General features: G+C 41.3%; 1 protein-coding gene across 2 annotated transcripts in view; it reads left to right on the top strand.

Annotated features, from left to right (window-relative positions):
* Positions 1–278: 278 nt before the first annotated feature.
* Positions 279–16,124, top strand: part of rps6kc1 (ribosomal protein S6 kinase polypeptide 1) — a 39,550-nt gene continuing 23,704 nt past the window's right edge. Inside the window, exons 1-11 of one of the 2 annotated variants that reach the window (XM_030046963.1) lie at positions 279–468; positions 1,838–1,873; positions 5,707–5,827; positions 6,389–6,504; positions 6,584–6,677; positions 6,774–6,827; positions 7,788–8,210; positions 10,005–10,129; positions 10,623–10,721; positions 13,643–13,690; positions 14,324–14,456. In XM_030046963.1, coding sequence (XP_029902823.1) covers positions 367–468; positions 1,838–1,873; positions 5,707–5,827; positions 6,389–6,504; positions 6,584–6,677; positions 6,774–6,827; positions 7,788–8,210; positions 10,005–10,129; positions 10,623–10,721; positions 13,643–13,690; positions 14,324–14,456 — 1,351 coding nt within the window. In that variant the 5' untranslated portion in view covers positions 279–366. Of the gene's footprint in view, positions 469–1,837; positions 1,874–5,706; positions 5,828–6,388; positions 6,505–6,583; positions 6,678–6,773; positions 6,828–7,787; positions 8,232–10,004; positions 10,130–10,622; positions 10,722–13,642; positions 13,691–14,323; positions 14,457–16,124 lie in introns of both variants that reach the window. The other variant, XM_030046962.1, reaches the window with a different exon arrangement.

The raw sequence follows: 16,124 nt of genomic DNA, 5'->3' as shown, positions 1-16,124 counted from the left end.
CTATGGTTATGTTACGTAATCGCATATACACCATTGCACTTTATTCATAGCTGTTTGATAGTCACAAAATGAGTTATTCAATAAATCAGTAATTTATAAATTAATTAAAAACGAATTGAAAGTAATTAAAAATATTTTTCATAATACTTGAAAGTATTTTTTAATTAATTGATGAATAAATCAATTTATTCACTTCCACTTAATTGTTTCTGTTTCAGTGAGTGGGAAGTGAGTGGTAATGTCGCAGGCTCTCCTCAGGGGGGCGCTCCCGCTGGTTAGTTCGCCTTGCCTGCCTGTCACCTGCTGTCACTGAATGAATGTGTAGGCTAGCAGGCTAGTGGCTTTGGCAATGTTGTCACTCTCAGAATGATATCGCAGCGGGAAAGAGGAGAACTTGCTCGGTTTTACACTGTCACGGAACCTAAAAAGCACCAGAAAGGATATACTGTGTACAAAGTCACCGCAAGGGTAAGTGTGGGGAACGGGACCACTGTGACAGCTCGGCTCATGCTAGTTGTTGTTAGCTAGCTGTACTGCTTGAGCTTTGCTTGCTAAGCTAACATGATGCTGACATGATACAAGAAGCAAGTCCTCTTCATTAACATCACAATGCTGACATATTTGATAAATGCTGCTTTTGTATTTAACCCCTGCATCCAAATTAGACAAAGCTGTAAACTAGGGCTGTTTGTTTAGACGTGCTAACTTAGCTAACATTAGCTAACCTTACTTGACCCGACCCAAACAATACCAGCGAGCTGCCTGTGTCGTTAAGGGGTAAACACAGACATTAACGAGTTAGCCACTCGGTATTATACGTATATGACAGACAGGTGTTGAGGACATAAAGAGTGGGTTTTAAGGCGGGGAGATTTAGCTAATACTGTGTGGCTCTAACTGCGAGTGTAACGTTAAATTTGAAAAACACTGACGTTAGCTGACGTTAGCATCAACTAGCTGGAGAGTTCTCTCGACACACGAAGGGTCCAGATTATCAAGTCAGACTCGCTAGTTTAGCATGCCAGAAATGTCCAAGCCTGTAGGACAATCACACACACACACGTACACATATTCTGTCTCACTTTGCCTCCCACCCTCTCTCTGTGTGTGTCTCTGTTTCTCTCTCTCTCTCTCTCTGTCTGTTTCTCTCTCTCTCTGTCTCTCTCTCTCTCTCTCTCTCTCTCTCTCTCTCTGTCTCTGTGTGTATCTGTCTGTCTCTGTGTGTATGTGTCTCTCTCTCTGTCTCTCTTTCTCTCTCTCTCTCTCTCTCTGAAGAGAAAACTCCCCATGGTCCTATGATCTTTGAGTCTTTGAGTCTCAATCTTTAGACCTGCTGGGCTCCATTTCCTACCAATAATCCCAAACAACTCCACTGTTAACATCATGACGAGTGTTGATGATGCAATGAAGAGACATAGCTCCCATCCTGAGGCTGCTCCACAGACTGTGATATGACAGATTTGTGAACACGGGCTGAAGCAGTACCTGGAGACCATTTACACGGCTATGAGCACATTATTCGTTGATTCCCTTTAGGCCAGCAAGGCTGTAAGCTCGGCTACCTTTCTGTCTTTTCTTGCCTGCCATCCTGCTTGTTATGTACGGCGGTGATGTCTCGCTCTTACACTCAGGGCTCCCATCACTGGCTTTATAATGCACCCATTGTCAGACCCAGAACTGTGCTCCTACTCTTGCTGGTGACAGCTCCAGCAAAATCTCCTTACAGTGAAACTAGCACTGGGGCTGTCCCTGATATCCAGCGTGTTACTGCACATACTGTATAGCGACGACTCACAAGGAGGGGTTCAAGTTTTGAGCTCTCTCTCTTCTGTTACAGATAATCTCCAGGAAGAACCCAGAGGATGTGCAAGAGGTAAGATGCTGAAAATATTATTTTGAAGATGATGACTTTGAAGATTGTGTGGCATGAAGTTGATGGGCTATATTGAGAGGACCTTCCTTGCAGGCTTCAAAGGATAAACATTGCAGCACAGCATAATAAGTATGGCTGGGACAAAATATTTATCTGTTTATCTCGCAATTTGATGCTATCATGACACTTGGGTGCTGATTTGATATGTATTGCGATTTTATTTTTTGCGATCAGATTTTTATTATTTGAATGAAAGGAGCATAGACATGCAGTTAGCAAAGCAGTATCAAATAAAGTAACAAGACACCATGTTTACCAAGGCTAGAAGAAATGTCTAATCGTTATACAACAGATACACAAAATGCACATGTATGGAATCATACGAAGACCTCAAAGTGAATACAGTAGAGCAAACAAGCCAAACCACACATCTAGACATACATGCATATCCATCCATCCATCCATTGTCCAAACCGCTTATCCTCTCAAGGGTATACATGCATATAAGCCATACATTTCTTCTACAGCTTCTTTACCCTTATTAAAAAAAAAGATAGTATTATAATATTGCCAAGATGTCTATCACCAGTAGTAACAGAAAGGAGAAAACAAAAACAAATGACAGTGAATTCAGAGAAACCAACAGAGAAAGAAGATTCAGTGAGTAAGAATACAATAAATTATATGTAAAAAATAATGATTATAAGCCTTGGAAGGAAAGGGGGACAGAGAAAACAAAAGCACAACAAACAAACAAACCAAAAAGGGGGGGAGGCATTCCAAAAGGCCTTTAAGAACCTCAGCTGTTGGGGCCGAGAGTCTTATAGTTTCCTGTTTGGCACCATGGATGCGTGCTGTGGACAATTCCAGATGAACAACATCTGTAAGGTTAATAACCTTTGTTGCCAAGATAAGGTGTGTGGAGGTTTCCATCTATTTGCAACCATCTTGCTGCTGTCAGCCTGGCTAAAATCCAACCTCTTTGAGCTATTTGTAAATTAAGTTGAGATAAATCATTTAGAATCAGAACAGTGGGAGACGGGGGATAGATATGCAGTATGTTGGACAAATTGAGCTTCATACTGTGAAGTTAACATGGAGTCATGTATGTCCTGTGAAAGAAATTGAAGTGGAATTGTTGGTGGTGTGGATTTCTGGATGACAGTTTTACCGTTTCCCAAACACCAGCTCAGTCAAAGTCTGGGGCAAGGTCAGGGATACTGTATCTGCCTGCTGTAAATGGGTCTAACTGCAGTGGAAGATAAGTATTTTCTAGTATATGACTGACTATATAATTTGGATACAAATCCTCAAGTTCCCCATGTCCCAAACAGCACTTTAAGTAATGAGTGCTCTCTGAGCGGAGTCTGCCAAGGGACCCCATGTGTCTTCATGGCTGTCCTCAACTGTAAATAAAAATGAAAACTTTACCGTGTTAGATTAAACTGAATGGAGAGGTCTTCAAAAGTGCATAGGCCCTTGTCCCCAGAAATGTTACCAAGAGTGTGTATACCTTTGTTGTACTAATGCCGGCACTGGCTAGTTCTAATTGGGCACTTGCCAATCAATAATCCCTCATTATTGAAAATAGGAGAAATTTGGAGAATCCCAGTTGTATGATCGTCTGCAAATGTTTTCTTTTTTTTCCAGACTGAGATATATAAATCTATCTATCTATCTATCTATCTATCTATCTATCTATCTATCTATCTATCTGTCTGTCATCTATCTATCTATCTATAGCTATAGATATAGCTATAGATATAGATATAGATTTACCCATCTCAAGCAAGTTTCAAGTCTTTGCCAGTGGATTGTTGTACTGAAATGAAATGTAAATAATGATATAGAAAATATGATAAGGAAAATAGTAATGTGATGTATGCAGGAAGTGTAGTAGATGTGGTACAACATGAATAGAAACTAAAATTATTCTTTGAAGAGGTAGTTGACCCATTTTGAAAAAAAATAATAACATTACTTTACAAGTTTCGTTTCCCGAAACTAAAATCCACATAAGACTACAAGGGTGATTGTTTTGCTGAATTTACTGAATTTGTCCTGTCAACATCTGGAAAGATCTATTAAGTTCTGCACTTCCGGTATCACCCCAGTTAGAGGAGCAATGACCAGCAGTCAACAATTTCTGGGTAAATTGTGCCACCCAAAATTAAACTCAAACTTTTTATATTTATCAGTTTGAGTGAATTAAGGCAGTTATTTTAAGAATGTTAGCTGGCAGGAAGTCCATCTCAATAGCAGGAGGCTAACAGTTAGCATTTGGAGCATCCAGCCAGTATCCGGCACTCAGTAACACTGAGAGGAAGACAGCACCACTACTGTCCTACACAACAGCTTTTCCGACTAATTCAGTGTGCTTATTTCTTACTCAGCAACTTCTTTATATGAAACCAACTTCCACAAAAGTCAGTCTGGCCTAATACTGGCCCATCAGATATTTTTATCATTTTAGCTGGAGAGGTAAATGAATATTGGGGTTGTCATCAACATTGTTACGTCATTATTTTCCTTTGTGCTTGTAATGCTGACTGGCAGCTTGAGCATGAACAGAGAGGTTTTTATTCAGCAGAGCAGATTACGTTTTGCAGTCTCTAAACCCAAGCACACACATTGGTTCTGTAAAAAAGGGTCTAAGCTAAAGAGAAGTGTTTGTAGTAACTTGTTTCTGTCCATATCTGGGTTATTGTTTGCATATTATTAGCTTACAACTGCTGGGTTTTATTTGGTTTAGGCCTATGTAGGTTTAGATAGGAGTTTAGTGGTTTATGTTATGTGCTTAGTGACTTATACTGCACTGAAACACATGCATTTCCTACTGAGATAAGCTATAGGCTCATTCCTTACTAGCTTGAAACTATTCTGTTTGTGTTACAGTAGTGCATGCAGGTCAGTGCATTTTATACAAAGATTTGTTTTTGCCATTTTTCATGGCATGTCCTCTGTCTGTAGGACAATACACGTAGGCTTGGGATACAATTCTCTAGCCAGTTTGACGTGCCTTACATTTTTAGGAATGTCCTTCTTTTCTTCTTCAAATTGATTTAGATGACTCACTCTGTGTGGCCATTTTAAGAATCAGTTTTTGGCTCTTGCATATATGACAGCATTTGGTTTTGTCTTGTAAATGAGAGTGCAGAACATTAGGCTGTATTATAAAGAGGCAGCTAAAACACACAGACACGCAGGCTCTCTCTCTCTTTCTCTTTCTCTCTGTCTCTCTCATACACATTTGACACACACTGAGGAATGCAAACGGGCCTGGAACCAGCTCTAATACAACGAGCATGATGCCAATTACTGTTTGTGTCAGAGAGAGACAAAGTGAAAGAGTTCTGCCTGGAAACACACATACCTCCGTTGCTGAGTGGTGCTTCTGTTTGGGAGTGGTGCTCGGCCCAGCGTGCTTCACTCCGGCAGCCCAGCCTTGAGTTTTGTGTCTCGGGTGACAAGCTCAACACCTTTAGTTCTGCTTGTCGCTGCTGATTTAGGAACTATTGCCTACAGGTTTGTGAAAAGTTTAATTGTGCTAGATGGTTATGTAATGACTTAAATTATGTCTTGTTTTGCCAGTGTTGAGGTCAAGGCTTGTTTCAGTTTAGTGTTCTACTGAAAGTTTCTGTGGTACGCAGCGTTTGGCAAATGAAGATCATGCTATCTACACTTGGGTGACAGTTGTTCGCATTTGGTTGTGTGAAGGCCTCACATAATCTAATCTAATTATTCATGTCCCCAGCTCCTCTCTAATTTTCAGTTTCACTTTTTTTCTCCCTTTTATCTGTCTTCCCCTCCTCTCTCTTTCTCTGTCTCTCCAGATAACAGTATGGAAGCGGTATAGTGATTTCCGGAAGCTTCATCAAAACCTCTGGCAGCTGCACAAAAACCTTTGCAGTCAGTCAGAGCTTTTTCCTCCCTTTGCCAAGGCCAAAGTCTTTGGTAAGGAACTTGACTTGATCACACTTGGTACACTTGACACTACAGGACACTGATGATTTATTCTAGTGTATTACACCGCTATTGGCCCACTATCACTTCATGTTTTTATGACAGTGGTCATAGTGACCGACGTTGCTCACAACACTAGAAACACAACACTAGAAACCTTGAATTCTCAGACCCTCATAATAGTTGTGATGACTCTGCCACCTACAGGCACTTTGAGGATTTTCACACCTCACCATAAACACTTTTCACAAGCATTTAAGCACAAGAAATTTGACATTAATCCAGCATCACTGGTCTGAGATATAATATTTATAAATATAGTTTTCTTTTCAATTTAAAAAAAAAATCGTTCTTTCTAATTGTCAGATAATTTGTGTATAATTTTGTTTTTTTTTCTAAAGTTTTGTCAATTTTTTGCTATTTTCTTTATTGCCTTTTTCCCCATGTTTTTGAACGAAATGCAGTGAATTTGCACAAGTTTCAGGGGGTTATATATAGAATGCCTTTCATGATGATGGTTTAAAAAACACTAGTATCACTGTGTTTGTGTAGGCCGTTTTGATGACTCGGTGATTGAGGAGAGGAGACAATGCTCTGAAGATCTGCTGCAATTTTCTGCTAACATCCCTGCTCTGTACAGTAGCCAGCACATCCAAGACTTCTTCAAGGTACACACACACGCACACATAATCCACAAAGCTTTACACACACAGACTGTACCCTTTTTAATTGGCTGATGGGTTCCAGGGAGGTGAGGTGCACGACGGCTCAGAGCTCATTGGACCAGCTGAGCCTTTTTCTGACTTCCTGGCTGACAGCCTGTCGGACTGCAGCTCTGAAGGTAGAGTCAGACTCAAACCTCAGAATCCTCAGTCTTACTCTGCACTATGACACTTTATTCCAACTTGATCAGATGTGTTTATATCTACTTTTTCAGTTCAAAGAGACATCAGTGGGGCAGATGATTTGACTATCACATCAGAGTATGGAGGTAAGGTTTATGTTTTATGTGTTGATTGGTAATCAAGCTCCCCTGCATCTGAAATCACCTAGTTTGTTCCAGATTTATTTTTACTCATATATACTAGACCAGGGGTTTTCAAACTTTTTCATGTAGTGGACCTCCAAGTTGACCCGGTCCCCCAAGATATTTTGGTTTCTTTTAATTATGAAATGATCTAGGTGTCATTCTCGGCAAATAAGTTCAAAAAGGAGAGATTTAAATATAATGTTAAAATAATCACATGCTTACTGTGTTATAACGATGTCTAGTGAATTAATCCTTTTGAAACAAAAGCAAGTTCACTTGACTGAAAATGTGTAAAAAGGTGAGCGAAAAATTATTGGAATATTGGTTAAAAAAAAAAAAAAGTAGCCAAAATGTTTGCTGAAAACATCAGATCACTAATGCTGGATTAACATTATCTTTCTTTTGTTTAAATGCAGATTTAGATATCAGTGAAATTAAACTATTCATTTTGTTGAGGCCTCCTTGGAAGCCCCTCAAGGACACGTGGGAGTCCCTTGACCCCACGTGTGTATGTCTATCAGGCGTGGGCAGTATAACTAAAGTTATCTATCACAATCTATGTAATGACATTTCATGGTAATGGTATACTATATTTTACTGGAAATGAATTATGAAATTCTGTATGCATAAAATAGCTATACTTGAATGCCAGTTTTTAGCTAATCCAGTGACTTAATCAACAGATTAAAGGGGCCATCATATCACATTTCATTACTTTTTGTTTTTATTTGGAACTTTTAGCTGTCATAGTGCTGTCTAGAGCGCATTGTCTTTATGTGGTAAAAGAGGATTTAAGGCAGGAAATCAGATAATTTGTTTTACCTGAAAACCCCAGGTTACATATGGTGTTTAAAAATGTGGCTGTTAACCAGGTTTCTCTTAATTCTCCTTGATTATGAAAAACGTCGTGTCACTCCCCAGGCCCGTCCAGTGACAGTGACCTGACCTCCCTGGCTGTGGACACAGACTCTTTGGCTGAGCTGGACGATGGCATGGCCTCAGGCCGTGCCTCCCCAAACCAGCCACAAGGGGGAGCCACCAACATTAGCAGCAGCTGCAGCCCACTCCTGCCTTCCCTGCACGAACACTGCAGCCCGTCCCCCACCCCGGCCCCTGGCTCCTCAGCCCCTAACCCCGAGGTCAGCCGGCCCGGTCGAACCACACTCTTCTCCGGCAGTCTAAAGAAAGCCGGCGGTGCCAACCTCAAGGACGTGAAGCCAGATTACCTGGACAGGGCCAGTGAGCACATCTGTTTGGCTGTACAGAAGGAGAAAGAGCAGGATTACCAGTCTGCTTTCTCCTATTACCGCAGTGGAGTGGACCTGCTGCTGCAGGGGGTGCAGGGTGAGTTTGAAGAAGTCACGGGTGGGGAACCATTTTTCCTATCAAGGGCCACTTCAATTTTTACAACATCTAAAAAGGCCATACAAAGTTATTGAATTAAATGTAGCTCAATAATTGTATTAATGTTTTGATATTTAATTTTAATATTTAATTGTTAAATTAACATGCTTTTTATTGGCTAAACTTCATCCTAAGCTTAATTCGGTGGCTGGCAACGCTTCTCTTTGGTGAGATTTTTGATGGCAGACGGTAGTGATGATGATGATGATGATGATGATGCTATGCAGCTGGTTTTCCTGGGTCAGTCAGTCTTGAGCAAAACTTTGCAAGAGTCAGGTCTGAAAAGGACAGCAGTATGCTGTCCCAAACAGAGAGGCTCATCTTCACAAATTCTCCTTCTGAATGAAGTTTCAGCTTCTTAGCTCTTAGCTCACTCGCGTGGTCTTGTGAAAGCTGCTTGTTGGACACTCCACCTTAGAGCGTTAACCTCATCCAAATGTATTTGTCCTTGCAAATCATCCAGTTTAGTATGTTTCCTGCTGTAATGGTGCAGGAGATTGGCGTTTTTCATCACTGTGAGCACATCCCCTCCAATTAGGCACACTGGCCTGGCTTTTACTTCAACAAAAAGATAATCATTTGTCCATTTCTCTTGGAAAGAGCAACATTTTGCATCTACTTTTCTTTTCTTGACAGTCATGATGCATGTCAGTGATGACACATACGTGTGTGTTTACACAGACCTTGACCCTGACGCTGGGCTCAGACAGGACGTGGAAGTGCCTTGAAGCACTGCCTGCTTCCCCTTGGCGTTCATGTTAACCAATTGGGCTGTTATGACAGGACATGCTCTGCAGACAGTTCATGATCTGAAGCAAAGGGTTTCAGCATTTAGTCTGTTTTCTCAATAACTGCCATACAGGTGGAAGGGACCACCTAGAAAGATGTGTTAGCCTACTGTTTTATGTTATTTTCTTTGATCTCAAAAAATTTTATTGTTTCGTCATTTTTCTGCACATACTAGTGCTGTCCAATCCTGTGCCATGGAGGGCTAAGAATATGCAAGTTTTCCTTCCAAATAACACCAGCTGATTTCACTGATTGGCACACCCAGGCCAGATTTGGTATTTTTCAACTGAGGCTGTTGATACCCGCCTTTTATATCACTAGCACAACCTTAGTCCTAGCTTTAGTGACAAAAAACTGACCTCTCTTACAGCTTCTCGCTATCCTTCAATGCCCAACCAGGCTCTCCTCTCAGCCCCAAAAATCATCATAAATATCGTCTTAGAAAACGGAGAACTCACAGCACAGTCAAGTGCATCTTGAAAATGTTCCCCCAAACAAATATAGTTGCCAGTTTTGATCACGGCATCTGACTCTCTAACAGTCCCAAGGGTGGTGCTCTGTCACTGAAGCTATCCTCTGACCTCCTTGTGGTGGGGAAAAAAGCAAAAAGATATCCAAAGCTTGTCACAAATAATATAAATACGCTGTTTTGTCTGCTAATTGCAGTGCCGGTACAGAAACTTTTTGCCCACATTATGATAGGTGCCTTCTAAAGACAAAACATCTTCAAGTTCCAGATGATTTAGAGCCCTTACAGTCTCAAAGGACTTTACAGACACACAGGTAATAGAGAACAAAATGGACCCCTAACCCCCCCACACACACACCACCACCACCACACACACACACGCACACACACACACACCCTGAACTCTCACAGCTAAAATTAAAGATGCTGAGTGATGCATTGCATCTTCGTTCTTCTGTATATCTCACCCATTTCAGGAGAGCCCAGCCCCACACGGCGAGAGGCAGTGAAGAAGAAGACTGCTGAGTATCTGATGCGTGCAGAGCAGATATCCAGCCAGCACCTGAGAAGCAGCATGGGTCAGGGCTCGACACAGACAGTGGTGAGTGAGAGTGAACATCAAAAGCTGCAAATTGGCATTTTTTGTAATTATGAGAAAACTGTTTTTATAATTATTGAATTGATATGTTTAAAGGTCACATCAGTGATTGTATATCAATGTCAGATTTCTTGTGTAAAATATTCAGGTCATTTTTCTGCTAATTTCTTCCTAATAGCAAGAAATTTGTAAAAAGTTAGACAATGACAAAAAAGTTGCCCATCTTTTAAATTATAATAAAAATGTAATCAAGTATATAAATAAAAACTTGCCACATTACCAGAAAACGAACAGTCATTGGTCCATATGCAAGTGTGTGTGGTACAATCATTAGCTGTGTAGTGGAAGGTAAACCTTCTTAAATTCTCCTTACCCACCTGTTTTTTTTGTTGTTGGTTTTTTTTTTTTTTACTATTTTATTTAGGCATTTCTGAAAACAATGATTGAAACAAGTATCTGGAAATGTTCAGTCAAATGTGTTCGATTTTTGTCCAAGGCAATGGGGGCGCAGTGCTGCCCTCCCACCAGCAGAGGGGGCCAGCAGAGTCCATCTGATGAGCTGAGAGCCTACAGGGTGCTGGGGGTCATAGATAAGGTCAGTTGTATTACAGTTCCTATTTTATTTTTAATCTTCCAGTGTTAATCTTACAGGCAGTAATAGGGGTTTGATGAATACTTTTAACAAACCATTTATTGTGCTATGAATGTGACGTTTAAAAGTTCAAGAAATTGTTAATTTTGGAGAAATCCCAAGTCAAAGTTTCATTTTTTTATACTTGTTATTCTGCTGCAGATGAGATGCATTTTTGCTCTTGAACAAAATTCAGTTGAAGTTTGAAATGTTGATATTAAAGGCTTGTAAAGGGTTAAAAAAAAAAATACAACTCATGTTTTATTCAAAATTGTAGCATTTCTTACCTATTGTGCATTATTGGTACTCAGGAGTACCAAGTGCTACGGAGGTCTAAGAGGAGGAAATGCATACCCAAACTAGAGAGGTGCTGATCAGGCAAAAAGTTAAAGCAGGCCCCACACTTCTAGGTCCGATGCAGTTATTTATTGCTCAAGAAAGCCCAGTAGTGTGCTACATTCCCATCCATAAGCTTAATTCCAGTGAACATCCCAGGAATGACAAATTACAGTATTACAACATAAGGTATACAAATTTTAAATACAAGACAAAGAATAAAGAATACCCCTTTGTAGTAATACTGTAACTTCCACAATGTTGTTCCTTCTGTAATGTTATTCTTTTCTGTCCTCTCTGTTTTGATGTCCTGCCTTACCCTGATTGGTCAGGCCCTAGTTGCTGATTTGTCAGGCCTTGACCATCAGTGTATAAAACCTTAACCACACATGAGTCAATGAACTCTGAAGACACCATGGTTATGGAAAGATTGGTCCCTGTTTTGTTTCAATGAATAATTGCGTCGAAGCCACGAGTGTGTGGCCTGCCCTTTACTTTTGCTACTGAAAAGAAAACAAAACTCATTTCTGGTAATTCTACATGTGTTTTTTTTTTTTTTTTTTTTATCTCAGATTCTCTCCTCCTCTTGTCCTTTCCTTCTTGGACCATCTCTTTTATCTGGGGCAATAAAATGTAATCGATTTCCTGGATGGCATGGTAAAGGCTCACTGTGTATGTTTAGTGTCAGTTATGGCTACCACAAGGTCAGTTTAGGTTGCTGGTCCTCTCAGCCAGCTGCCGGCGAAGCAACTTCACCACTCAGCCATGAAATGACTTGGCAAGCAGCTCAGAGTGCGCAGCATAGAATCAATGATGCTCAACCTACACACACACACACACACACACACACAAAACCCCAAGGATAATGTTGACACAGTACCAACATGTGTTCCTCTGCAGAGCTGCGCCCACAGTTTACAATATGTCGGAAACAAATCCAACAACACAACAAAAACTCGCTGTACAGAGTCAGCACGGCTTTCCTCTCCTCTTCCTCCTCCTCCTTCCTCCTTTCACTTTTAATGGGGACAGAGGGGACAGATGGAGAGAGCTCCTCACCCTGCTGCCCTCCCTCCCCTCCTCTTCTCCTCCCCCTCTCCCTGATGTTTGTGTCTTAATTATATTAGCGCCCTGGCTACCACTGCCACTCTGTTTACTCACAGCTCCATTCATATCCATTTAGCCTGCACCTGTTTAGTCCCGGCCAGGGTCACATGGAGAGAACACACATATAAACACACCGGCACACACACACATACACACAGTCATACACACATATGCTGAAGCTCTCCCCTGAGAGGGAGATGGAGAGCAAGAGGAATGGAGATGTCAGAGAGAAAAGGAGAATTGAAGGAGGGAGGAAATGGAGATGTCAGGGGGAGAGGAAGAGGAGTGGGAGGAAGTGAAGTGAGCAGTGTTTCCCGTAGGTTTAATGCATTTGCGGGGTGGGTAAACACAGAAATCTTGGCCTGAATTTCTGATGTTTGAGGTCGGCGTCTGTCTTTCTTTGGTTTTAGATGGATTACATTAATAAATTGCTTTTGTGGGGCAGCTTTTTGGCACTTACAGTAAGGTCGTGACTTGTCATTGGATAATGTTATCTTCACTTCACCCATCTTTCCTCCGCTAGGCTCATATTGTTGTTGTTATTTTGTTTGGGAGTAGTAACAGATTAGAGAGAAGTAGTTGTTTAGAGATGTCGCTGCTAGCTATCCCTTTATCTACTGGAAAACATTGCAGGTTTCTGTTGTGGCATACTTTTCACGGAGCACATATGCTCCAAAATAGAAAGTTTTCAAATCTGAATTTTCATTATTGAAAAATTGTGTTTTTCTTAAATCAAATGGAAAAAAAAAATCCCTATGCAGTTTCTAATTGTTTGAGGAATTTTTCTGGCAGCAAACATAAATACATTGAAACAAGGAAGGATAAGGGATATCAGCACACGAGTGTCAAGAAAATGACTCTCGATTCAAGCAGTTTCTGGAAACAAGTGGATTAGCATAGGAAACAAGTGGGAATATCTCTTCCCACTACCAGATTTACCACTACCAGATTTTTTTTTACCCTTTAAAAAAAAAAAAAAAAAACAAGATTTTAAGGCTGAATGTAAGATGAAATGACTTAAGATGGATGAGTTTTGCAATGTCTGCTCCTATGGTATATACTGACAAAATATATACCCTTATGTATACCCATTTGTTTTAGCAGTACAGAACCCTGTGTTGTGTTAGGGTTAGACTTTTGCTTTTTTTGTCTGTTGCATATCCCCTCCTTCTTTTAGGGCCATTACACTACATTATCATCTACAGTGTTTCATTTATCCAGTGTTATGGTTCTGGGACTGGGTTTGGTCAACGCAGCAGGATCCCTCACATTAACACCAATTCCTGTGTATAATTTGGATACCTACATTTATCTCCCTGTGACCCTCAGGTGGGTCCCGACCCACTCATTGAGAAACACTGCTGTGGAGGACACGGCCACTTCATCATCTCAGACTGTGTGTCTGTTCGTACCTGGCAATTAATGGCGCTGTTCCATCACAGGTTCTTCTGGTCATGGACAAGAGAACACAAGAGACCTTCATCCTGAAAGTAAGTCTAACATGCGTGCATGTCTGCTTTGTGTGTGGGCGAGTGTGTGTGTGTGTGTGTGTGTGTGTGTGTTCACCCTATGTCGTCCTGACTGTAAGTGTAAGTGTGAAGAGTGCCAGAAGCCCCCATGTGTGACCTGTGTAATTGATTCTAATGGGCCTGTCCCTGTCAGCTCCTCTGCTCTCAGGCGCGAGACGTGTGCCAGATGCCAGCGCACAGCGTAGGCACAGATGACTACACAAACACACACACACACACACACATACACACACACACACACACCCACACCCGTCTGAAGTTTATGTGTAGTGCTGATAGATTTGTGTGGCTCTTTTTAAAGTCACGCGCTGTATGTGGCTTGATGAATCCTGTGACTTTGGATTGGCACGGGGCATAGCTGGCACCACGTTAATGGGAGGTTTCTCCTTTGCCACCCTCCCCTCATCATTTGAACGCCTTAATCTTCACATAACCTGAAAGACTCACCTTACACTTTCTCCTCCCACCCAGGCCCTCCTTATTTGGGTTAATTTTCCTTTTCACCTCTCGTCCTCAGATGTCTTTACTTTTCTCTCACTCTCCCTTTTAATGACTGGCCTCCCACATCCTCTTCTCCTGCCTTATTACCTGCAGGGTCTGAGGAAGAGCAGTGAGTGTGGGAGGACCAAGAGGACCATCATGCCTAACTCGGTGCCCAACATGGTGCAGCTGAAGAAGTTCATCGTCTCAGAGGACACAGTCTTCCTTTTACTGCAGTATGCTGAGGGTAAGGTACACACACACATGTATTGGTGTATTGGTTTGCCCTTTTCACAGTTTGGTTTGTACTTTAGCATTGTTTTTAGGGCACGACTCAGTTTGTATCACAGTTAAAAACAGAAAGGAAATCAAACTGACTCACAATTCAGATGCTTACTTTTTGTTTCAAATATGTGCCAACAATTCAATGCAAAAGGTTCAATGGGGCTTTTGCCAGTATTCTGTAAAGGTTGTGATATGCAGTGACAGATTGCCTGTGTATGCTGCTTGTGGAAGAGTTGCATATTAGGTCTCATGTTAATACTTGTCAAAAGCAGTGTTAAATGTTATATCCTAGAGATGCGTTTGCTGTAATTTTGAATCGTGTTAAAAAAGATTATATGCATGAGCTGTGATTTGGGTCAAAAAGTAATGGTTTACCACACATGTTCAGTTTAATGAACTGAAGACTGCACAATAGCAGTTCTTGGCTTCATTACAAAACATACACACATGCTTCTCTGTGAAAGGGGTTGTTCACACATTTTGGAAAAAAAAAAAAATAATAAAATTATGCTATCCCTGGCTGTTATGTGGGAGTGTAGTGGTGCTAGCTTCCTGAGAATGTTAGCTGGGAAGTCCAGCTCAATAGCAGGAGGCTAACAGTTAGCATTTGAAACATCCAGCCAGAATCCAGCACTCAGTAATGATGAAAGGGAGATAGTCAGTGTCACAACTGTCCTACAAAACAGCAAGGGAGTAAGTAATAATATGCATTTTGCCAAATGGGTGAACTATCCCTTTAATTTCCCCCTCTTTCGTCTCATCTCTTTCCCTCCTTCTGTCCATCCCTTGCTCTCCATCTCCCCAGCACTCTCTCTGCCCTTGTTCCAGACAGATGTTTGATAGAGATGGGTGTGTGTCACAGGTCATTATTCTGAATACCAGGTGGCGGCGTGCTCCATTAGCTATGCCAACACCTGGGCCTCCTTACATCCCACTCACTCTAGGCTGTCTGCGTGTTGATGTCGGCGAGCATGTACAATGAAACACAGCCACACTTTTCATGCCCTGTAACCTATTCAATCTGGTATATGGTCATATGGGGCCGTCCAGCATGACTATGATTTAATAAAGCTAATGAAATACCAGAAAAGGCATAGGTTGGCTGTGATAGCATTGCAATCCAGTGATTTGGAAATGCCAGTGTTGTTCACCATACCTCTGGTGTTACTTGGAGAAGCAGACAGGTTGAATGAGGACAGACAGACATGCAGACAGACAGGGAGAGGCAGTGACCTGAGTGACATTGGACAGTACAACATGTGGATGTTTTTACTTTCTAAGCCATCGGGCTGCCCTGCTATCATTACCATCTCTGCAAACTCCCTATCCATTCTCATCACAGACAACAGATGCTGGCTTCCAATCGCTCATGCCACAGCTGTGTGTGTATGTGTGTGTGTGTGTGTGTGTGTGTGTGATGAAGAGAAAAGTCAAAATTTTAGCATCACACTGGGAACCTATGACCCACAAAAAAATTAAATGGAATTCCAACTTACCAAATTGTTTTCAGTCGTTCATAATTGTTTTTATCTGCCTTGTTCACCCAAGCCTACCATCCTATTATTTTATCTCCTTTTTGTAATTGCACTTTTTTATTAGCTTTTTTTCCTTTTCTACTTTTCCCCTACAT

The sequence above is a fragment of the Myripristis murdjan genome, chromosome 24 (genome assembly GCF_902150065.1).
Source record: "Myripristis murdjan chromosome 24, fMyrMur1.1, whole genome shotgun sequence".
Lineage (NCBI taxonomy): Eukaryota > Metazoa > Chordata > Actinopteri > Holocentriformes > Holocentridae > Myripristis > Myripristis murdjan.
Note: the sequence above shows the minus strand (reverse complement) of the source record. Positions and strands in the feature narration are given on the sequence as shown.